The sequence below is a fragment of the Wyeomyia smithii genome, chromosome 1 (genome assembly GCF_029784165.1).
Source record: "Wyeomyia smithii strain HCP4-BCI-WySm-NY-G18 chromosome 1, ASM2978416v1, whole genome shotgun sequence".
Taxonomy (NCBI): domain Eukaryota; kingdom Metazoa; phylum Arthropoda; class Insecta; order Diptera; family Culicidae; genus Wyeomyia; species Wyeomyia smithii.
The window spans coordinates 174,822,778-174,846,733 of NC_073694.1; the positions used below are offsets into that span (position 1 = coordinate 174,822,778).

Genomic DNA, 23,956 nt, shown 5'->3' on the forward strand with positions numbered 1-23,956 from the left:
TTCAAATGAAGAATAAAAAATCGCTCGAGATTAGGGTTACCATCTGGTCGGAGTTAAAAATCAGGACAACTTTTTTTTCCGGCACAAATTTGATCTAAGCTTTTTTTATTTTTTGAGATATCAATAAATAAAACATGTAGTCTGAGATTTGCTCTGCAACATACGCCAAAACACTCATTTATTTATTTAACGTATTTCTCGGACGATTCATTTTTGCAACTTTGATTCCTCAGTCATTAATAGATACCCAAAAATGTAGCAAACGTTAACTGTTTGAAATTATACTTAACAATTGTCAGATGTTTAACGGTTTCAACGACTAGGCAACTTCTCTCGTCAAGATTCAACCAAGGAAAAATTCGTTTGAAATGAGTCTTTTTCTTTCCGGGGTCAAGAAAAAGTACTGAAAAATCTTCAACATTTCTGAATATTCGGCATCATTCAGAAAAATCAGGACAAATGCTAAAATATGAAAAATAAATTAGGACGCTCCAAACGGGTCTCAAAATCAGGACATGTCCTGCTAAATCAGGACGGATGGTATCCCTACTCAAGATGCTTACAATGACAGTTCGCCCATATACCTTACATGGGTGAACCACATACATGAGACATACGTAACACTCAGGAAGAAATCTTTCTAAAAAGTTGGCACAAAATGAACTACTCGAATGGTACCACACTCTGAATAAAATCACTGTTTGAGTTGTTTTTGAAGGCAGTGTACCTACACAGCCCTGCATTTGTCTCGTTCCTACTCGAAAAATGCTGCATTGATTTTGTAAATAACTTATTGACAGTTCCTTATGGGATTTTTTTGGGGGCTCGATAAAGGCGAGAAAAAGAAAATTCATTTTGTTCATTATTTGTGTTGGACAGGACGAGGTACGGAGTACTATCAGACCGATGTCATGGCAACAGTTTTCTGAAGCCGCCGCCGATGATGATGGCGCTACTGTTGGAAATATGGTCATAAGCTCCGGTCATTGTGCCGCATGTGTTACTGTACGGATTATTTGCGTGCTTCTAACTATATTGAATGTAAGGCTATCCGGAACGTGTTGAAACATGTTTAAACGTGACCATTTATGTCCTGCACAAAATCCATGAAACGTTCAAAACAAAACAATCGTTTTTCGCTTTCTGCATTTCTTCTCACCACTTGCAGCAACAGTTAATCTCGCATGAACGGTGCTTAATCGGCTGTTTCGCAAGCACTGACAGCCTTTTGACGGGTAATCGAGCCAGAGAAAAACGGCTTCAAGCGAAATGTATAGGGATGACGTTCGTGACAGGGATGTGAATATTATGAAGCAACGTGTACCAAAAAAACGCCAGTATTACGTATGTCTTATGTATATGGGAGAACCACATACATGAGACATACGTAACACTCAGGAAGAAATCTACCAAAAAAGTTAGTACGAAATGAACTATTCGAATGGTATCACACTCTGAATAAAATCACTGTTTGAGTTGTTTCTAAAGGCAGTGTACCTGCGCAGCCCTGCAATTGTCCCGTTCTTACTCGAAAAATGCTGCATTGATTTTGTAAATAACTTTTTGACAGTTCCTTATGGGATTTTCTTTGGGGCTCGATAGAGCCAAGAAAAAGAAAATTCATTTTGTTCATTATTTATCGAGCAGTTGGACAGGACGAGGTACGGAGTACTGTGGGGCAACGTGTACCAGAAAAAACGCCAGTACTACGTATGTCTTATGTATGTGGGTGAACTGTCACTAAAGACATTTCGAGCAGTTTTTTGACGTAGGACTACGTCTAGCCACACTATATTGAGATACATTCTGCGGAAACTAAAATCAAGGTGTAACGTTAGAATGAAAGATTTCACACGGTAATACTGATGTAACCACATGGTGGATCAAAAAAATCAGTATGTCGTTGGATTGATAAAATGATGGACAATTTTGTGATTCTTCAGTTATTATTATCACTTCATTGTTCAACAGTAAAAACACTTACATAAGACATACGTAACACTGGCGTTTTTCTCTGGTACACGTTGCCCCATTGTACTCCGTACCTCGCCCTGTCAAACTGCTCGATGAATAATGAACAAAATGAATTTTCTTTTTCTCGGCCTTATCGAGCCCCAAAGAAAATCCCATAAGGAACTGACAAAAAGTTATTTACAAAATCAATGCAACATTTTTCGAGTAGGAACGAGACAAATGCAGGGCTGCGCAGGTACACTGCCTTCAAAAACAACTCAAACAGAGGTTTTTTTTTACAGAGGTAGGTACTTTCGAGTAGTTCATTTTGTACCAACTTTTTTGGAAGATTTCTTCCTGAGTGTTACGTATGTCTTATGTATGTGGTAAAAATTTAATAACTGTTTCAAGGTCGAATTTTCATTGACAATGAACCAATCACATGCGAGAACGCCTGGCACAGATATCATGAGTAGACACCAACTGCCTGCTGTGACATTTTGTATAGCAGTGGCAAAAACAAATTTGACAGAATCTCCCTGTCCCAATAGGTTAACTAATATTTGCTTCTATGAGCCTAGACTATTTTGATGTCTTGAAGGTGAAGCTTTTTCGGAAATTTCGTAACCACCTCTACCATCAGACAATTTTACGTTCTGCTGTTAGAATGTTATTGAAACTGATGTCTTGAACTAAAACATGCTGGCAGAGGCAACACCACTGCATAGCGCAATGTATGAATTGAGCGTTGGTCACTCTTATCTATTAGTGCAGAAGAACTCGATATTCATTTGTGTGCAGCCAAGCCAAGTGAAGACTACATTGCCGCTGTCGACGCGCAGTGAGGCGTGTTGGGTTAAGTTTCGTTTTGCGATCTGGAACACAATCGAATTGCCGTTTGAATTGTTTTCTTCTTCTTCTTGTTTCGTATAGAAGCAAATATCAGTTCTCAATATGATTATTATTGTTTCAGTTGAAAACCGAAATAATGACTCGCGACTTTCGATTTTTTAACCTTATACACAATGCGCATAATGTCTCATCTAGTGCGCTGTATAGCGCATCTGACGCGCAATACAGCGCACTAGATGCGACACTATGCGCATTGTGCATAAGGTAAAAAAATCGAAAGTCGCGAGTCAATATTTCGATTTTCAACTGGAACAATAATATATATTTCAAATTTGGCATCGTCGTTGTTTTTGGTATCTTGAACTGATTCATTTTTTTTATTCTGTTCACTGATAAAATGTTTAAATTGAACTAAATTGAGTTTTAACATGTTCATAAAATTCTATGTTAATTTTAAATTTTCTGTGAACATACACTTTCGTCTAAAAACTGTAATTCTTTATCGATACTTTTTCGAACTTGTAACTGCAGGAAAACTTTTTTATGTGACATCTTTGCCGCTTGACGATCAGTGAGTGAGCCATTTTTCACAAGACAAACAAATAAAGAAGGAAGTTTAATTTCTGCTAAATCGTACTTAATTTAGATCTGTATAGAAAGTTGCTTTTTCACGTATTGAAGAAAATTGAAAAATTAAATTGTCTGTAAAAGTAAAACGAGCCTAAATCAAACAGAGCCTTAAAAAGGAAATAAAAAACTATTATAGTCCTATGTCAACTATGCGGTCGTGTCTTGGATACCACCCTCCTACTTTTTATTCTTCATTTAAAAATCGAAGAAAAACGATTAACATTTTAAAAATCCACGCGTTGCTCAGACAACGCTGCTTTTGAAAATGATATGGTAAGGAACCATTCAAATATTACATAACGCGGAATTTGGCAATTTTCAATACCCACCCACCCCCATGTAACGCAATTTTACATGTTTGCCACATGCAATATAACGCTCCGCCGAATACCCCCCCACCCCCTAGAGCGTTATGTATTATTTGAATGATCCCTAAGGTGGGGCAAGGTGGGTCAGTGTCGTTTTTAAGCGCGACATAACTTTTTTGTGATGACACTAATTTTGCATAATGCGTGACGTATTTTTGACTATGTATCACGTGTTCTTAAATCATGTTTGGATATTGATTGTTTTTAATAAATAAAAAAAATTTGCGCTAAGTTTCTTAGGTGAGTCACACTTCTGAAAAAACGTGTTCTCTCGTAGTACGCTGTATAATTTGTAAACCTTTATTGCAGAAGCAGTTGTGCTCATGATTTACTAAATAATATGGTTTCTAGCACAAATAAAGAAAAATAAACATAAATATCACAATCGTGAATTAAACTAATGATTGGGGCAGCATGGGTCACCAAAGACGGGGCAGTAGATAGGGCATGAGTCCTCCTTCCAACCAGTCCGTAGGTAGTTGTTCCTCAGACCATACCCTTAGGATAATCTGGTGAATTGCACTACACAATCGCTCCCAACATTGAAAAGTTCGGCCGGTAAGCCGTCCTTCCCAAAGGCTTTGTGGTTCTTCAGCTCTTTGCAAGCATTCTTCACCTCTTTCAATGTTGGTGGGTACACAGCTTGTCCGTCCTCCCTAATTTCTATCCTGTTTCCTCCTCGTATCGCGCCTGGTGAAGCAATTCTCCGCCTCCGCGATCGTAGTGCTCACGTGTCTTACGGCGGTGAAGCCTCTTTTCGACAGCTCTTGCCTCCCGGTATTACTCCCGCAGCTGACGCGTCACACAATTAGCTGCTACTAACGTGCTGGTGTAGGCCATATTCTTCTCTTTCGTCACCTCTAGACACTCAGCATCGAACCACCTACTACGCGTGGTTCCCATTGTCAATGCTATCACTTCTTGCGCTGGTTCGCATCTGATGACCGGTTATTCCGATATAAATCATGACTTGTTCACACTTGATAGTCAGGTATTTACAAATATGAAAAGAAATATTTTCAATGCTATCGCAGCCAAAATGCATTATTGATGTATTTATTTCCACCAAAGCATGAATGTTGATTTTTTCCACACTTTGCGAAACATTGATTTTTTGTAAGAATACCCGGGTGCTGTTTATAGCAATATCACTGATGAGTCTAAATTAGGGATGTTGCGGATGTGATTTTTAGATCTGCAGATGCGGATGCGGATATGTGTATCCTGGATGTGGATTCAGGTGTCAATTTTCATGCGGATGTAAGGCATTTACGGATGCGGGTGCAGATATCCGTATCATCCCTAGTCAAAAAAGACATGCTTCATTATTTACCGTGCTTGTGTGTAAGTGCTTGCTTTTCCTTATACGCTTACTGCTCTAATATATCGAGCCTCGTTCCTACTCCTGCCAAGTATTCCCGGTTCTTATTCCCTGGAAACTGTGTGGAGGGGGTTTGTGGGAAGATCCTGAAGAATAAACCAAACCCATACTCAACCTTGCAGCTACGAAGCTACCTGTGAATGCTTGCTCAAAAATGCATTTCATAAGCGCTGGGGTGAGATTGTGCTATCCAACACGAGCCTACCCTTTCGGGTCAGAAAACCAGTCTTTCTTGGTTAGATATTCAAGGAAATGACTTCAACATCTCATTCATATGCGAATTTTAGGCGCCCTTTGATGAATGATAAGTAGGCAGTGGTGGGCACCATTCCGCTAATTCGCTAATTAGCGACGCTAAAATTCAGTTAGCGATTTAGCGATTTCGCTAAATTTTGAGCTGGTTAGCGAAACTGTTAGCGTCGCTAAAATTTTGGCCTTCGAAACGCTAATCGCTAATTCGCTAAATTTTGTAGAGAAGCGACAATAGAAATATTTAGAAAAACTGTGAATTGCTGATGGCGTACGTAAATTGCTTCGAAAGATGAACATACTTTACTGCGAAAGTTACTTTTGTCAGTTTTTTTACCCTAGAATGGAGTTCCAGTTATCGTACAAGCCACAGGAGCATTTTGAAGAACAAGCACAAGGTCTAGATTGAATTTTCGCCACACCAAGAACTTTGGTAAATTGCAATGCGCTTGAAATTATGACAACTTTTGTTCTACTTTTTCGATTCAGATAATAATTGAATTTTTATGAAAACATTCCTAAGAGTATCTATTCCCAATGCAAGCTAAATAACTTTTGTTATTCTTGTAAGTTATTGTTTTCGTTTGTTTAGCCAAAACAGATCAAAGTGGTCCAAATCTTACAAAACACGAGCAATAAATATAGCGATATGACTATTTACATATTAAAAAGTTCATAAGCGTTCAGCGATTATCGAGCTAAATTTTCCGGTTAGCGGTGCCCACCACTGCTAGTAGGCTACCCCATGCCTCGCTTCGGTTTAATTTGTTCCTGCTAACACTCCCAAATTAAATAATGGATTTAGTTTTCGGCACGAACTAGGGCTTAAAATAATATCCTACATGACATACAATACTCAGCTATTTTGAACCTAATAAAAAACTAATAGTGTGGAAGGTCATCAAATCGCTGTTTGAATGCGATTCTAATTACACCGGATTAACACTATTGTAAAATAAAAATAGGGGAGAACAATAATAATACCTTAGTACCCCTCAGTTGCTTTGCTGAACATCATTTGCAAATTCGTTACATAACAATCAAGTTTCCTTAAGCATGTTTATGCTTCTTTCATGTGGTTTTCTTTCCAGAATCGTACCACCGCGGCTAACTCCGGTTCATTCGTCAACGCTGTTAAAAAACGTCGATCCAATCTGACTAGTGCACCAGCGGTACTTTGGCTCCAATTCCACAAGGAGAAACCCAAATCTCTTGCGTGCATATCCTGCTCGACACTGGCTAGATTTTTCGTGACTGTCGTGTCAACAAAGTTTACTCCGGTGCCGTCCATCACTAGTAGTTCCACTGGTGCTTCGTAGGATTCCATTACAGCTCGAACGATCCGTTCCCGTAGATATTCGGCAGATGAGAATGCCAAATCCTGCATCGGTTTCACCACGAGCACACTAACTTCCTCAACCATTATCACCTCCATGGAAATTTTTGGTGCCGCCATCAGATACAGCAAAAAGCAGCAATTAATCGCAATTCCCACCAATATTCCGTAGTCCAAGCCAAGAAAAATGCTCGCAAGTATGGTTCCTATCAGCGGTATCATGTCCAGTTTTTTAACGCGCCAAATCTCACCAATCCCTCGATAATCTACCATAAATATCATGGCGGAAATTATCACCGAAGCGAGGGTTGCCTTAGGAATATAGTAAAATGCATCAGCTAGCAAAGCCAGTGACGCCAGCAGGAGAATGGACGTTATAGCACATCCGAGAGAGGTTTTCACCCCACTGCTGTTGTTGATTGCGGTTCGCGTGAACGATCCTGCCACTGGAAGAGGCGATACAAACGATACTGCCATATTGCAAACGCCTAAGGCAATCATTTCCTGTGTTGCATCAACGATTTTGTTCTTTGAAAACGCCTTTCCAATTGAAATAATCTCCAACGTTGAAACTAACGGAATTGCAATAATGGACGTTCCCATGGTTGAAATCATGTCCGAAAATGAATAGAATGTGCCGTTGTTTGTAATTGAGAAGGGTGGCAGGTGAAACGGAGGGACACCAGAATTGACGTGACCAGTGAGCTTAAAAGGCTGCACACCATTGACAAAAAATACGTATGCTAGAGTTGCACCTATAACTACTATCAAAGCGTTGCGAAGTAACGACAGGTATTTGAAGATTATTCGAATACTGCCTTGACCGCATTTTTTTGTTAGCTAAAAGAAAAAGCTAAGGCATTATTTGTTTGAGTGCTGACTAATTTGAACTCACTCTAAAAATAACTAGAAATCCAATCGAACTAAACCCAAGCACCGTATCCCAAAGCCTGGTTTCACCTATATTTATGATTACATTCTCCCAGGCATCCATAAAATCGCTACTTTTTCCTGGACTACTGATGCCAAACAAGGATCTCAGCTGCGAGCTTCCAATGGTCAAACAAGCTGCTGTGGTAAAGCCGGTGATGACGGGCATCGAAATAAACCTCACCAGAATGCCTAGATTCAGAACGCCAAACAAAAACGTTATTGCCCCGGCTAGAAGTGTTAGCAAGGCTGCACCGTAACCCAGCTGCAGTACCACACCCTGAATCATAATGGCCATAATCGACGTTGGAGCTATGGTTACATCTTTCACGCTCCCAAACAAAAAGTATATTAGGCAGCCAACAAGATTAGAGTATATTCCATCTTGAGGCTGTAGATTTGCAAGAATACCGTATGCAATACTTTGAGGTATAGCCGTTAAGGTAACTGTAACGCCCGCAATTATATCCGATGGCAGGTGATTTAGCTGATACCTGGGTAGCCATTGTAGTACGTGGATCCGTCTACGAACCGTTGCCAGACTGCAGATATTACAGAATCGTTCTCGAATCCAACTACTGAGATTGGGTAGACGCTCCCCGTAATCTTCAACGTTGCGCTCTAAAAGGAATTGTTCAAGATTCATTTCGGTCGAACTAACTGAAGGAAAATACTCACCATGCGGTTGCTGTTGGTGAAAAAGGCCATTCTGATTAACCATTACTTGGCTGGCTTTTTTATCGTCCTATAATGGTGCTTATCAGCTGTTTTGAGAGAAGTGCAACAAATTATTACCGGCAAATAGTAAACAGAACCACTGCAGTCGTGCCGTAATGAACAAATGTGCTGACTGAGCTTTTGTCGAGAACATTGAACTGCCACACAACTACAACCTGCTACCTCAGAGGGTCTACCGTGACTGATAGCCGTCTCTGCCTCTGTCTGTATAAAAAGCATCGCTGGCAAACCATCCATCCGTAACTGGCTCGTAATTGATAAGTAACTAGTGAATGAGCGGGAAAAATCATATGATCAATGTGTATGGGAGATCTTTGCTTTCCACTCGCTTATTACCTTTTCATTGATAACAACGATGTCAGATAAACGAGGTATTCTTAAATCAGGGACGTTAGCTTAAAAAAAATGATTTCAAGATTGCGATTATCTTTTTAGTGTTGTTGCTGTCATAAGGTTCAACGGTTTCTGCTGAGTCGTGGAGTTTTGGATACACCTTTTCAGTACTGTATTCCATATGCAAAGTATACAGCTTCTAGCTCATTCGCAAGTACGAGCGTTCGATTATCCTGTATCATTGTGCATAAGTGCCATTATTATCACATCCTGTTGTGAAATAAGTTTTTGTTCGAACCACTAATTTATTGTTGTCGCAGGAAATCCCAACTCTCCATATTTTTTTCTTCGATCCAAATGCAATTTTGTAGCCAAGAACTGCAACACATATAGGTACACGGTAAAAAATGGGCACGTTTTTTTTCAAAGGATTCTGCATTTAACTCAATTTGTAACAAAGCACTACGAATTGAAGGGAATGCGTATTGATTTTCAAGTGATGCACATATTCCAGTGAAGTGATCCTTAGTTGAAACTTATACAAAAGAAATCACCTCCAAGTTGCAATGCATATCTCTTGAATTAGCACCACTGTTTTAATCCTTTGCATTTGTATTGTTTTGCACGCTATGAATGTCAAAACAAAACGAAGATGGCGAACCAAATAAACACGCTTCAAACGCAGACAAATATTTTTCCGGATGAAGTCATACCTATTCTAGAGCGTAAGTATGGAATAATTACAATAGTATTTTAAATAATAAACAGCTTGTTTTCAGAACACGGAATTTATCTGACGGACACGACAGCGGCAATAAACTTATTAACCGAACTCAATATTGCTTCCATCCAAGAAACCGACGAGGAGATTACATTAGAGTCTTGTGTAATTCAAACGGATGAGGCTCTGGCCGATGCTGATCTAAAGGTACTGTATAACTTTCTGATGAAGATTATTTGTAGTTATAAGGTTTAATAAAATAATAAAGGTAACAATGAAGACCAAAATTTAAGCAAATCTTTATTTTTCGATATCCATAGTCCATTAGTTGAGATTTCATGCGATAGCAAGTCGATATCAATGTTATAAGCATTCCAAATTCAAATCGCAGCATATTACTAACTACATGAAAACTAAATGAAAATAAAGTGCTTTGCTATTGATATCCTTGTACTTTGTATTCATCCGATTCAAGCGAACGACATTTCAAATTGAAATGTATGTCATGTAGTGAAAATTCAACAGCAAATCACTTTATATCAATGTGTAGGTTTGTTTCATCTAATTCAATGGATCGACATTTAAAATTGAAATGTTAGGCAAGTAGTGAAAATACAACAGCAAATCACTTTATATCAACGTGTAGATTTTTTACGGTGTAGGTATTTGACATAGATTGATAATTTTTGTAAGATAATTGGAAAAGCCTTATCGTTAGACAGGACTTTATAAACAATCAGCTGTAAAGCTACAGATAAAAATGCCACAATTGTATACTGAACACACGCCAGATTCGGGAACAATAGAACCAGGGTTGCCACATTTATATGTATATTTTTCTTTGAAAATATCTGTATATCTGAAAATCGGTGCCAACAAATCTGTATTAAAAATCTGTATCGAGCAAAAACAGAATGTTGGCTGGAAAAATTTTTGCTTGCAGAACATATTTAAACAAATTCATTCTTCTCTACGTGATGTTTATACAGGTTTTTGTTGAATTTATTTTTTCAAGTTTTCGTTAATTTAATATTAGTATCTCCTCGGTCTGCAACGTAGCTTTCAGCTTTTAAATTGAGGTCATTAGCTTAAGGGCCATGCAATTTCTAATTCAAACTATATATTAGAAGTATGCGTTCTAAACAAGCAGAAGAGTATGGATTTATTTGAAAAAATCTCATAAATGATCTGTAATGGAAACTTGAAATTACCATCCCACCTGATGGTGTTCATCAGCTCAGACCAAGTTAAGTCATTTGTTTCAATGAATCTTCCTTCCAAAAAGTTTTTTTCGGGCGTGCGAAATTTGTTAGACAGCCCTTGTCAGTCAGTTACTGTTACGAATGTTACGAATTTGGGGAATTGTCGCATCAAATCGTTTAAATTTTCACTTCACGAACGATTTAAGATTACTTAAAGCTGCCATTTTTACAACAGGATCGGTGAAATCGCACCTCTTTGCAATTTGTTTTACGAACTTTGAATAGAAATCCTGGCAAATATTTCGAAACGTTCATTCTCGCACTTCGTTTAAGTTACATTCCACTTCTTCTTCATCAATACCTACATAATTCTGATGTTATTTTTTTACAAAACTTTGAAAATCGTATAATCGAATTCTACCTTTGAAATTGATTACAGTTCGTCGGAATAACAAAACAAAATCGGTAAAATCTGTATTTTTGGCAATATTCTGTAATTCTGTAATACTGATTCTGTATTGCTTTTTCAGTTAAAAAATCTGTAAAATACAGAAAAATCTGTGAATGTGGCATCCCTGAATAGAACCAGTGAATGCACTGTAAATAAAAATCACGTCGAAGTAAAGTGATTTGCTGTTGAATTCGCACTACTTGCCTAACATTTCAGAGTTGAATGAAAATCTTTCGAAATATATTAATGCAAAGAACGATGGAATCAACAGCAAATCACTTTATTTTCTGTTGTTATGTTCATCTTTGTTGATATGCTTATGTTTGAGATACGGAATGTCGGTCAGTTGGATAATTATATAAATTTACAATAAATTCAAGAGACTTCTTTTTATTTTAGTTTTTTCATTTTATTTTATTTTAGATTTTGAATTTATTAACAAAGTGATCCTAGAGATGTTCCCTGCTACTGTATCGATGCAATCGATTTCAGGATCTGTAAGAGTCGTTTCATTGTCATTTGAATTTAAAACATTCAATAAAACTTACGCTGAAATGAATTTCTGATCTCTGAATAAATGAGCTGCTTGCGCTGTTCGCCGTTGTCACTATTTTTGCTTCGCTTTATGGTTTTGACATTTGTCAATTGGAATTGCAGCTGTAATTCAATTGATTTAAACAGTAGTGATAATACAAGAGATATTCATTATAATACGATGGTGATTTCCATTAACCAGTTTTCAACGCAAGATTATTTCATTGGAAAGTGTTAATCATCGAGAAATCAACACTAAATCACTTCAACTTGCAGTGTGATGTGACGAATTTAGTAAAGTGCAAAAACACTTGAAGTAATCGTGACATTTTTTTATAGTGTAGAGTTCACAAGATACAATGGAGTATAGAAAGGTACGGAGATGGTTTGAGTCTCGGGTTTAAAGAGCTTCCTTTTTGTTAACAGTGATGACGTAGAAGTCAAAAAACAATGCCCAAAAATCAATGTTCGGTACATTTTTTTCAAGAAATTTTCACAAGTTATGACAGTTTACGGCTGAAAATGCCTACCTGCGTCGTTAAATAATGCGGAACACAATTCCGAGTGGCTTTTTCTTGTTTTTGGAGATCTACGTCACGACCTCAACACGTGCTTCTGTTTACCTCTTTTTCGTTACTAATACAGACAAATGTCTTCTTCTTCCTCACCTTTGTATACCTCATTGCACAAGATAGACCATTTTACGAACTGATAGGTGACACGGATCCGGCTAATATTGATGCTGCTTTTACGTGCGTTATGTCAGCGGTTCCGAGCTTTCTGTCAAAATTTCATTCATGAATTGAGTTCAGAAACGTCTCGTAAAATGGTCTATAGAGCTTTCTACGCCAGATCTCACCAATACAGGCTTAGTCTGTATCCTAATAAATCGATTTGTTTTCAACCAAAAAATCAGCTGATATTCAATTTCGAAAAATATTGCACTTATGAATCCTAGTTCATTAGTGTTATTGTGAGTTTCACTGAAACTTATTCGCCGCGCTATAAACCGAAATTCTGAAACCAAATGCCCTTCTTGGTTGCCGAATCGATTTTCTTTTCCTCCGGACACTGTAAGCAACAGCCAAGATTAAATCTACCTGTCTTGGCAACCCTTGCCAAAATCAAAACAAACTTCGATTCTGGCAGCACACTGAAGGCGGCGTCAGGGGTGCCAGGTTTACAGATTATTCTAATATAGATTGATATCATAATGCTTAAAACAGAAACCACGAAGTGAGTATATGATCCAATAGATTTTCCTCTGGTGGTTTGTAATCCTTTTTAGTCTCCACTGTCTCCAGCAATGATTTTTTCAAGGATTTTCCCGATTCTTTACCAATGAAGGTTAATGCAAATGAAAACATCATACATCTGGCAACTCAGCGCGGCCTTTGATTCAAGCGCGGTGTTTGGATTAGACCGCGTTCAGTTTTGGGCAAATCTCTTAATACCTGTTTTAACAAACTTTGTTTTAGTGGAAAACCAGATGAAATAAAACTAAAAATCGGTTTACAACTTGAATAAAAGCTCGGGGCAGGAGGAAATTTTTTATTACTACCAGCGTGTGGATTATTCGCAACCAAAATTAAACTTGTATTAGTGAAATCGACCACTAATACTAGCGCAGATAGGAAGGTCTATTGTGTATCAGCATTAACCCTCTCTCTACCATGGCTACTCTATATATAGCGAATTTCTTTAAATCAAAACAAAAAGAACATGTTGTTCAGCAACACTGCCAAAACCAAAACAGTATGGTAAATTTCAACGTACTTCGGGGTTTCGAATTTCAACCAATTGGATCCTAAAGCTATACCAGTTTTTATACATCATTTGAAAAAGCCGCGTTTTCTAAACAAAACGTGATTTTTTTAAAATGTTTATCATTTTCTTTCGATTTTTCAATGAAGAATAAAAAAACTGCTCGAATAATCTTGGATGACCTTTTGCCCTTGTACGGTATATAAGAGAACTGTCATTTAAGGCATTTCGAGCAGTTTTTTATTCTTCATTTAAACATTTAAACATTTTTTAAAAATCTCGTTTTGCTCAGAAAATTGCACTCCCTCAGCTGATACATAAAAATCAGAAAACCGTTTAATACCCTGTTCACACTACACCGCATATCACCTGATATCAGGCGATTCGTGCTATCGAGGCCATATCGCCATCGATATTACCTGATATCTCATACAATCGAGCTGTCAACGGATATCACCTCGGCTACATGCTCTCGCGGATATCATGTTCGAAAACCAATAATAACCACATTTCCAGCAGTTGGCAACACGGCCAGCAGACATTTGACGCAACCCTGCAAATTTCGCAATTCGCGTTGCATGCGAGGAAAAAGGAAGGAAATATTTTTGCTATTTTCATCCCGCACATGTTGACAATTGCATATGAGAGTTCGCGTTGGTGCAAGCCGACTAACTGACATCTCTATCCTAATCCCATTGCTCTTGTTGTCTTGTTTTATCTTTAACCTGTTTTTGTTTTCTTCTCTTTTCAATTACCAAAGCAAATGTCAAATCATATCAGCTCACTGAAGTGTGAACGCTCGAGGTGATATCCGATATCATCTGGCGATATCAGGTGATATCTATAAACACCCCGGTCAACATTGAATGTAACACAATATTGCTGTTCTGTAACACAGAAATAACATTGTTACGTTACAAAGTTATCTAATTGCAACATAACTGTTACTAAAAAAATGGTAACATTGTTGTGTAACAGTATTTAACGTAACTGAAATGTAACAAAAATGCTTTACTTGTAATGTAACGAAATATCCTTTTGGTAATGTAATTGTTACGTTGCGATTGTTATTAATTTGCACATTTCAAGGTTATCAAAATGTAACGTAACATTTATCTAAACTAATAGTAACATTGTAAAGTTGGTGTTCCATTTCAAGCGCATCAAAATTGTATTTCAAATTTATAGTATAGTAAACACAGTCAGGTTTCTTTACGCGGGGATACGTTCCAAATTTGTATGGAACCGCGTAAAAAAAAGAATAAATTGAGTTAAAAAAATAACGTAGAAAACCGTCCCAAAACGTGCGAACTTTGATTGAGTATGTTGGTGATCAGTCAGGGATATTCAGTATTCAAACCAAAAATTGTGATTTTATTATTGAAATCTTTGTCCTAAAACGGAAAACGTGATTGAAACGAAGTCGATATCTTGTACCATTTTTGAGTTTTCGAAGAAAGCAACCGCGTGAAAAACCTGACTGTATAATAAAAACATTCGAAGCTGCCGAATACCGCTGGATTCCTTACCATACAGACATTTTATTTGGCGGTTATATACGTAAAGAGACACAATGATGAGTAGACTGCTACGAAAAAAATGTAACATTCGTTAGTTTTATTTTGTTGAAACTGCGGGAAATTTCAAAAGCGTGCGGGACACTCTTGATGAACGTAGAACATTTCTAGGCGGGTAAATTTGTTCAAACGCGGAACTGTTCCGCGAAATGAGGGACTTCTGGTCACTTTGAATTATGAGCAATTTTTCTCATGGTCTGAGATTTTGAAATGCGAACGTATAAACGACAAACCGGAAGAGGTTTGACGCTACAGATTACCGTAATATATATCCATTTCAAACATCTTTTCAAGGGGCGGAGAGAAGCTTCTCAGTGATACGGCGATACGGTCAGCACGCAGGATCAATTTTCATGTCTAGCTCTCCTCAATATTGTTTGCTTGTATATTTTTTTTCTTTTAAAAAATTCATTAGAAAAAATTAAAAAAATGCTGGAAAGCTCCTTTCTGCACCTTGGAAAGATGTTTGAAATGTAATAAAAATCGAATTATTATAGTTTGTGTAATCAAAAATATGATTATTATATACCATTTTGTTCCTTTAATGTTCTTTACCCAATGATGTGTAACCATAGGCGCCAACTTTGGCAAGTGCAAGAAGTAACATTATAGCTTATTTGCTCAAAACTTGATGCAATACGGTATATTGAATACAACTATTCTCTGGAAAATTCTTGGAGACTAAAAAAACTTGTGTGAAATGGGTGCGCTCTTTGCGACATTTGAAAGCTCTTGTATTCGAAAGCGAAATAAAACAATTTTTGGTGATGATTTAATGTTATTAAAATGAGCAATACAGCAATGGACTAAAAACATTTTGTTTTGCTTCGCTGAAAGAGGTTTGCGTTGAGGCTGTGGTTAAGATTTTCAACACATTAGTTCGGAGAGTCAATCTCGCTTGAAGTGATCATTTTAGTTGTACCGTGGTGGACCGAAACCCGTACAGTATCGAAATCCGTACACCTTGATGTTTTTCTTCAGTTTTAAGCATTATAAAAATGAAAATTCATATGATAGTTACATGCACATATTTGTTGAGCTGTTGGCCTTCTGTTAGATCAAACTATGCGCCAGTAGGCCATGAAATAAAAATATTAAAAATGAAAAATCAATCGTGTATCGGTTTCAGTTGTCATTTCGTTGTATCGTTAGAGAATTCACTAAGGAAACGTTCTTCAGATAAAAACGATTTTCAAGTGAATATAAGTCTTTTACTTTGTGAATCTTTTTGAAATTGATGGAAAAGGTAAGTCTTTGTCATTTTCGAGCTGTATATTGTCTGGTAAATAGTGTAAATTGTATTTATTCAACAAAAACTGTGCCGTACGGATTTTGATTCTTGTTAATTGCTTGAATCGAAATCCGTACAGCGTGTGTATCATGCATATATTGTCGAACTTTCTTCTTGTTTGCAGCATATTTTGGAAGAAAACAAGTATAAATATACGGCAATCAATTTCGAAGAAGCTGTGACTGAAATGCGCAAGAGAAAGTCGTACCGGGAAGCTTAGAGAGGTTCCGGCGTTCCTGCTACTACGATAAGGGGTGCCACAACGAAACGCTACAAAAATTGCACTATTTCAGCTGATATAAAAAATTAAAAAACCGTGTGAAACTTTAGGAACCAATTGATCCTCAAAACATATTTATTCGTAAATTTAAAGATAAATTATAAATAAGAGATGTTCATTTTTGTACTCCTATATCTATACGGATTTCGATTTATTGTTGTATGGACTTTGATCCAGTTCATATCGCGTGTGTGCGGATTCCGATTCAAATGTGTACGGGTTTTGATTCAGACAAAAAACTGTGTACGGATTTCGATTCAAAACATGTTCTGTTTAAACATGATTCTTCCGAGTTTCGGACTGATTTTGATCATTTTGCTTGAAAATAGTGATAAAATATAAGTAGACCTCTAATTAAACATGTCAGTTTGAAGCAATATGTGATTTATTGATTTTATATTGACCGTCGAAGATTATCATGTGCTTAGGTGTACGGATTTCGATCCAGCACGGTATTTGTTTTTTTTTGTCGCGATACTATACTACACAATTAAAAAAATAATAAGCGTCGACGAAGTCATAAATGCAATTTTTTCAATCAAGTCAAATGCGTGTGGACCGGATAATATTCCAATCGCGTTTATTAAAATTATGTTGCCTTGGACGCCTGGGCTCGAATCCCACCGCCGACATAGGTGTCGATGGTTGTAAGGTGGCGTGATCCACTCACAACCAACCCAACTGGTCTAGATTCAATCCTAGCCGACACCGGGAGATTTTCTGTGGCGAAAAATCTCTGGGATGACGCCTTCCATCGCATGAGGAAGTAAAACCGTTGACGCCGGTCCGTTAATAAACGGGTCGTGAGTTAGGGTCCTGGGTGTGGAGTCGCCTCCCTGGGCGTCGGTGATTGGCCACAACAGTGGCGGAACTAGACCGACGGAAAATAAGCGAGAATAAAAAAAAAAGTCAAATGCGTGTGGACCGGATAATATTCCAATCGCGTTTATTAAAATTATGTTGCCTTGGATCTTGCCAGTTATTAATCACTTGTTTAACACTATCCTGTGCACTTCAAAGTATCCCAGGGAGTGGAAGTTAGTGAAAGTAATTCCTTCAAAGAAGAAAAATAATGTATCCGACATCGCGAACTTTAGACCCATTAGTCTTCTTAGCGCGCTTTCTAAAGCATTTGAAAAATTGATCAAAGCACAAATTACGGATCACATTCAAGAAACGGGTTTGCTCAGTCCTTCTCAGTCAGGGTTTCGGAAACATCATAGTACTGAAAGTGCATTACTTAAGGTTCATAATGACATTGCACAGGCGGTAGATAGAAAGGGGATCGCTATTCTACTTTTAATAGATTTTGCAAAGGCGTTTGATCGTGTTTCCCATAGTAAACTCTTAAATAAGCTATCATCTTCATTTGATTTCTCTACAACGGCAATCAAGTTGATTAGGTCATACCTTACGGAAAGATACCAAGCTGTTTTCTGTAATCATGTTCTGTCTTCTTTTCAGCCAATTTTATCTGGCGTCCCACAAGGATCCGTCCTTGGTCCACTTTTATTTTCGCTTTTCATTAATGACTTGTCTATTAGCCTAGATTATTGCTCGATTCACTTGTTCGCGGATGACGTTCAAGTTTACTTTTGTACTAACCATAACTATGACATTAATGATGTTGCTATAAAAATAAACCACGATTTGAACAAAATATCGTTATGGTCGAATACCAGAAAACTAAAGCTATACTGTTTTCCAAAGCTTTACTCACTCCTCCACAATTATATTTTCAGGGTGAGCATATTTAATTTGTAGATGAGGTAAATAACTTAGGAGTTATTTTCACACCTCAGCTTAAATGGGATGCCCACATTAATGCCCAGTGTGGAAAGATTTATGGCGCGTTGAAACGTCTGAATTTAGTTACGAAACACTTAGATATAACAACAAAGCTGCGGTTGTTCAAATCATTAATACTCCCTCATTTCATTTACGGTGATTCCCTTTTCGCTAATTCTGCTGTGGGTGTTTTAAATAAGCTTCGTATGGCTCTAAATGCATGTGTAAGATATGTTTAAAATCTTCCCAGATATTCGCATGTTTCACATCACCATGCAGCTCTACTAGGTTGCAGTTTCTCACATTTTTATAAATACAGATCTTGTCTTTCAAGTTTTAAAATCAATATGACTAAGAAACCTGCGTATCTTTTTTCGAACTTGACGCCTGTAAGAAATCTCCGAACAAGAAACTTTTCTGTACCGCGTCATAGAACCTGTGACTATGGCTCAGCACTTTTTGTTAGAGGCATTGTTCATTGGAACTCGTTACCGTCTCCAATCAAATCTATTACAAACTTAGCAGTCTTCAAACGCAATTTGCTGGCATGGCTTAACAGTACAAATTAAATTAAAGAATTAAAATAAGAGGAAACACAAAATAAACTAATACAAATAAATAGTTTTTTAAGTTGGAAGCTACATGAAAGATAGACAGCCAATCAATGATAAATCTTTTTCTAACATATTGAAAGGCATTGCCTTACGTTACATATGTTAATAAATAAATAAATAAATAACCGCTTTGGATATTTTTTCCAATGAAAAATTAAGAAGAATAGAGCTCCCCTAAGATTTTTCTCAGTTGCGCCTATGTGAAAATTATATGACTGTAGAGTATCTCATCTACGAAAAAAAGTGCAAACAATATCAGCAAAAGAAGAACTTTACTAATAGTTATTGATAGTTTTCCTTACTGATAACTATAAGTAGTTACTGATGGTATTCCCATCCCAAGCATAGTGCATTCTCCATTTCGCTTACGCCCATTACCAACGTGGCTTCAGTCGCTGCTGGTGATTCGACAAGCAAATAGTCGCAAGATAGTTCTGATGGTGCACCTCGAGTGCCAACTTTCACTAACCGGGACTTCACCCTAAACGAATCAAACTGAGCAGCTAATTGAAATCGTGTGTAATACTCTTATGTTTTAGATCTGTCCCTCTCGCGATGGATGTTCTGTTCTTTGCCAGTCGGTAGTCGGCAGTGGAACAAGGCCGCAGGAACAATTAAAATATACAAGGGAACAAGTAGTGCAGTGTAAAGAATATTCACGGTCTTTTTACACGATTTTTTTTACTTTTACGCGGATTCTTGAATTTGCGCGGTTTTCGGATTTCACGCGGATTTTTCAGAGAAGTTTTTAATTTTCAAATCCCTTATTTAGACCGCCCGAAAAGTTTACTTAATTCAATTAGGTACTAAAGGTTTACTGATTAGGCCTGACATGTTTATATTTTTCCTTGATATTTAGCTCGATCTACAGGGAAATAGCACTGCTATTGATTCTTTTTCGAAAGTATTCAGCAGAAATCATTAAAAACTTAGCAAAAAAAGATTTTTTGAAGCATATTGCGGATATATATATATATATATATATATATATATATATATATATATATATATATATATATATATATATATATATATATATATATATATATATATATATATATATATATATATATATATATATATATATATATATATATATATATATATATATATATATATAACAATGTTCCACAAAACAGGAAATAATCATCTAATTTACATAACACCTACATTAATGACGTTACATAACATCAATATAAGTATTGTTACGTAACAAAAATAATCGTGTTACATAACGTTACATTGCTTTAATATAATTACAATATTACAGTTATCTTACCCCAATGTAACATTGTAATGTTACAATGTTATGTAAAAAAGTGGGAAATAGAAACCTTCCACTTACTTCCAGCTAACGTATAACTAACATAACATTATAACACTGTTACGTAACAATCTATATAATGTTACGTAACAATATTGACCGGGACTATATATATAGACCTGCGGACTGAAACGCAGCGAGCCAAAATAACTGTCAAACGTGCTAGCCGAAATGAACATAACGAAAAATTTGTATCAAACAAATAAGAATATAAAAAACCAGCGATTCCAGTGCTGCTGTCATTCACTATGCAGGTCTATATATATATAGTGTCTATAGTGATATCCGGCGTAGTCTGAACAAGGCATAAAACTTTAGAACCCCATTGGGTTGTTTAGCAATTCACTGGTTTCTGATTTTTATATATCAACTAAAAAAATTTAATTTTCTGAGCAAAATGTGATTTTTTAAATGAATTTTTAAATGTAGAATCAACATCGCTACAATGACTGTTGGCACGTGGGTTTTAATTCGTGATTCAAAAATTGAAGAACAACGATAGAATTTTTTTTTTTTTTGAAAATCACGTTGCTTATTTGTTTAGAAAATGCAGCTCTTTCGAATGCTATAAAACCTATTGACCGAGCACTCAGTGGTGCCGTTCTCGGCAAAAATTAACGAGACCTGGCAATAAATTTTATGTGTGTATTAACCAAAATGGCTTAATTTTAACGTTTGTATTGTTTGTATTGCACTTATTTCACAAAGTGCAAGTAAGTTTGCAATTTACAAATTTACTCTTGTATTCTGTACTCTAGGGGCTAGGCAACTTTATTTTTAGGAGAAATATTTCGGTAATATTATCACATACATGAGTTGTATCCAGCTTTTTACGCGCCATAATGACGGACGCTATAATGAAAAATTCGTAATATGTTACCTACCCTTTTGACGACTCTGCTTACGTCAGTTTGACTCTTCATGTATTTCGCACGAAAAACAATAAACCTGGCAACATTGATGTTGCCAAAACTGCAGAAATCACAAATCTGACGTAAGCAGAGAGGTTCACAAATTACGAACGCGCATTATAGCACCCGCCATTATGGTGCGTAAAAAGCTGGATATATTATGTATGTGGGTACACCGCCTTCAAAAACTACTCAAACAGTGATTTGATTCAGAGCATGGTACCATTCGAGTAGTTCATTTTGTACAACTTTTTTGGAAGATTTCTTCCTGAGTGTTACGTATGTGTGATGTTTGTGGTGATACTTCGTCTCCAACCTCCCTAACCAAAAAAACACTGCCTCAGCCCACGCCTACATTTTGATCAAACTTTTACACCATGTTCTACTCATCATGGTGCAAAATAAACTCAAATTTCGGTACTTTTATTTTCAGTGTACTGCAGTAAACAAACGACGACAGTTTTAAGCGCTCAGTTTATTCGGTTTATTCCGTTTATTCCTTTTCGTGCTTCAACTAGAACTTGATTGTTAAAATATTTCGATTGAAAATTCAAATACACTAAACATTCGAGATAGTTTTCCTAATTCTAAGCAAACATGAGATGTGTCATACCTGGATGTAGAAGCGATGAATCGGTTTCGCTGCATAGAATCCCCAATAAAGAAGCCATGCGGGAACGCTGGTTCAACTCGATAAATAAAGCATTGGGCGGAGGGTTTGCCAAACTCTGCCCAAACTTCGATAAAGGACGTATTTGTGCAAAGCATTTCAAGCCAAGTTGCTTTTCCGCATTCGGGACTAAAACCAGATTATTAAATACGGCCATTCCAACGTTGTTCGAAGACGAAGAGGGAAACTTATTTGAAACTGAGGTATTTATTAAAACGTATTCTGTTTGTTTGCGATAGCGTAGTTGCAGTTTGTATAGAGATCTTAAATTTCCAACTAAAATGTATTAAAAATCGTCTCGTGTGTTATCAGTAGTTGCATTGCCACTGAGATCTCTCAATATTTTATTTCACCCATATCCATTTGCAAGTCAAATATTGGTCGATTGGCTAACAAAATGTATCGAATGCCACTCAAGCAATCACTTCATTGTGCCGTACAAGGATGCGACCACGATGGAATTAATTTCGATGGCATAACGTCACACATGTTTCCGTTGGATGTGAAGGAGTAGGTATTTTGGTTCTATCTTCTCACCTTTTCGAATAATACTCTACACTTTACTTACTCCTTGTATTAACGCAGATGCAAGGCCTGGGTACGGTTTGCGAACAATGCAAACGCGATCAATCAATACATTGCGTTTGGTCCAGCAGGCGTTCGAAAGTGGCGTATGTGCTCTCAACATTTCGAGCTCAGTTGGTTCAAGTTCCCAAATAAAGGTAGAACCTGCCCCTTAAAACCCGGCGCTATACCGACATTAGCCCCGCCACCAAGTGGCGCAACGCCAGCGCAATTTGTGAGGCCCTCCGGAGCATTCGGTCGTTTATCAAACCCCAAGATCTCTGCTCTAAGCAAGGTTAGTGTTCCCTGGATCAGTTCGCAAGAGGGAAGTTCTGTTCAAACACATTGATTCTATGTAGGGTTTACAATTTTTGAAAAATTTCGTTCAGACTGGTAAACATGAATTAAAGGGTGCGAAAGTAAATTGGTTTTCTTTAAATATTAAGTTTCACCTTCAGTCATTAACAATTGGGAGTTACTGATAAATAACCTTTTTTCTCTGTATTTTCAGCCACAAGAGAAACAATTTGTTGCGAAGGATGGTGAAGTACTCAGAGTAACTTTCAAATCTCACTCGCAACAAACGGCAGAGAATGATTTCATGCCACCTTCTGTACCGGTACCAATGAAGTACCGTGATGCTTGCAGGTTATGTTTCTCCACCGTCGATTTGGAACCGCTTTATTCTGGACTCATTGTGGTACGTGAAGAGCTGCTAGACCGGATCTACCTCAGCACAGGCGTTCTAATCATACCGAGGCCCAAGGAGTCGGCACACATTTGCACTCGTTGTGCAGAAACGATCAACACATTTTTTACCTTTCGTCAGCAAGTGAACAGCAACAATGTATCGTTTCTCCAGAGAAAAACGACAGACGATGCAATCGCAAGACACAAGATCATGAAACAAGTACGGAAACGTCGGATAAATATTCCTCCAACAGCAGTGCAACCTAAATTGGAACGTAAAGCTCCTGAACCTTTACGGGTAGAATTTGTAGCGAAGAATACAGTGCCGAGACCACAACCAGAACCGATACCGAACCCACTCGACTGTGAAGTGGAAATCAAGCAGGAGCCAGAGGAATGTCTTATTGAAGCAGATCCGGTGCAACTGAATATGACGGTTGAAGGAGAAACGCCCAGTGGAAATTCATCGATAATCACAGTGGATCTCTCAGAAGATCTGCCGGAACAAGTGAGCTGGACTTGTCAACACTGTAATAAAATATTTCTTTTCAAGTTTGAATGTGCTAAACATCTATTACAAGAGCATCACGAGAAGGTTAGTGTTATCAAAGCTCTGCTGAATCTGGATGAGTTAAATACAAATATACTGGAAGTGATGAGTGGTCAACTATGAAGACAATTGACACTTTACTAACTTAAAAACGATTGATTGTGTAATCAAAAGTTGTAGATTAAAATCAAATTCTGTTTTTTTTTTCTATCCGTAACCTAACTCACGTGAAAAAAACTTAGACAAAGGAAGTGA

General features: G+C 37.2%; 2 protein-coding genes and 1 long non-coding RNA gene across 5 annotated transcripts; 2 read left to right on the plus strand and 1 right to left on the minus strand.

Annotated features, from left to right (window-relative positions):
* Positions 1-4,815: 4,815 nt before the first annotated feature.
* Positions 4,816-9,283, minus strand: LOC129721685 (sodium-independent sulfate anion transporter-like). Of its 2 annotated transcripts, XM_055674566.1 has the most exons (6): positions 9,069-9,283; positions 8,774-9,003; positions 8,495-8,702; positions 8,378-8,444; positions 7,665-8,320; positions 4,816-7,609 (listed from the first exon to the last, which is right to left on the minus strand). In XM_055674566.1, exons 2-6 carry the CDS (start codon positions 8,779-8,781, stop codon positions 6,494-6,496), a joined length of 2,055 nt encoding a protein of 684 aa, XP_055530541.1. In that variant the 5' UTR covers positions 8,782-9,003; positions 9,069-9,283; the 3' UTR covers positions 4,816-6,493. The 2 variants fall into 2 exon arrangements, with proteins under 2 accessions (XP_055530541.1, XP_055530534.1); XM_055674559.1 differs by having other exon boundaries at positions 8,774-9,283.
* Positions 7,969-9,768, plus strand: LOC129721799 (uncharacterized). The gene is made up of 3 exons (XR_008727498.1): positions 7,969-8,808; positions 8,873-9,495; positions 9,550-9,768. It is a non-coding gene; the product is annotated as an uncharacterized LOC129721799 (long non-coding RNA).
* An 11,887-nt stretch (positions 9,769-21,655) lies between these two features.
* Positions 21,656-23,893, plus strand: LOC129721763 (uncharacterized). 2 transcript variants are annotated; one of them, XM_055674686.1, is made up of 4 exons: positions 21,656-22,100; positions 22,268-22,407; positions 22,483-22,756; positions 22,973-23,893. In XM_055674686.1, exons 1-4 carry the CDS (start codon positions 21,825-21,827, stop codon positions 23,822-23,824), a joined length of 1,542 nt encoding a protein of 513 aa, XP_055530661.1. In that variant the 5' UTR covers positions 21,656-21,824; the 3' UTR covers positions 23,825-23,893. The 2 variants fall into 2 exon arrangements, with proteins under 2 accessions (XP_055530661.1, XP_055530670.1); XM_055674695.1 differs by having other exon boundaries at positions 22,316-22,407.
* Positions 23,894-23,956: the final 63 nt, after the last annotated feature.

What these genes read in the sequence shown, in the direction of transcription:
- LOC129721685 (XM_055674566.1), bottom strand. An exon ending in GTTCTGTTTACTATTTGCCG is followed by an intron (nt 8,445 to 8,494) that starts GTAATAATTTGT and finishes GCACCATTATAG; the next exon opens with GACGATAAAAAAGCCAGCCA. An exon ending in TCACCAACAGCAACCGCATG is followed by an intron (nt 8,321 to 8,377) that starts GTGAGTATTTTC and finishes AATTCCTTTTAG; the next exon opens with AGCGCAACGTTGAAGATTAC.
- LOC129721763 (XM_055674686.1), top strand. Translation starts at nt 21,825, where the DNA reads ATGAGATGTGTCATACCTGGATGTAGAAGCGATGAATCGGTTTCGCTG. An exon ending in TTTCCGTTGGATGTGAAGGA is followed by an intron (nt 22,408 to 22,482) that starts GTAGGTATTTTG and finishes GTATTAACGCAG; the next exon opens with ATGCAAGGCCTGGGTACGGT. An exon ending in AGATCTCTGCTCTAAGCAAG is followed by an intron (nt 22,757 to 22,972) that starts GTTAGTGTTCCC and finishes CTGTATTTTCAG; the next exon opens with CCACAAGAGAAACAATTTGT.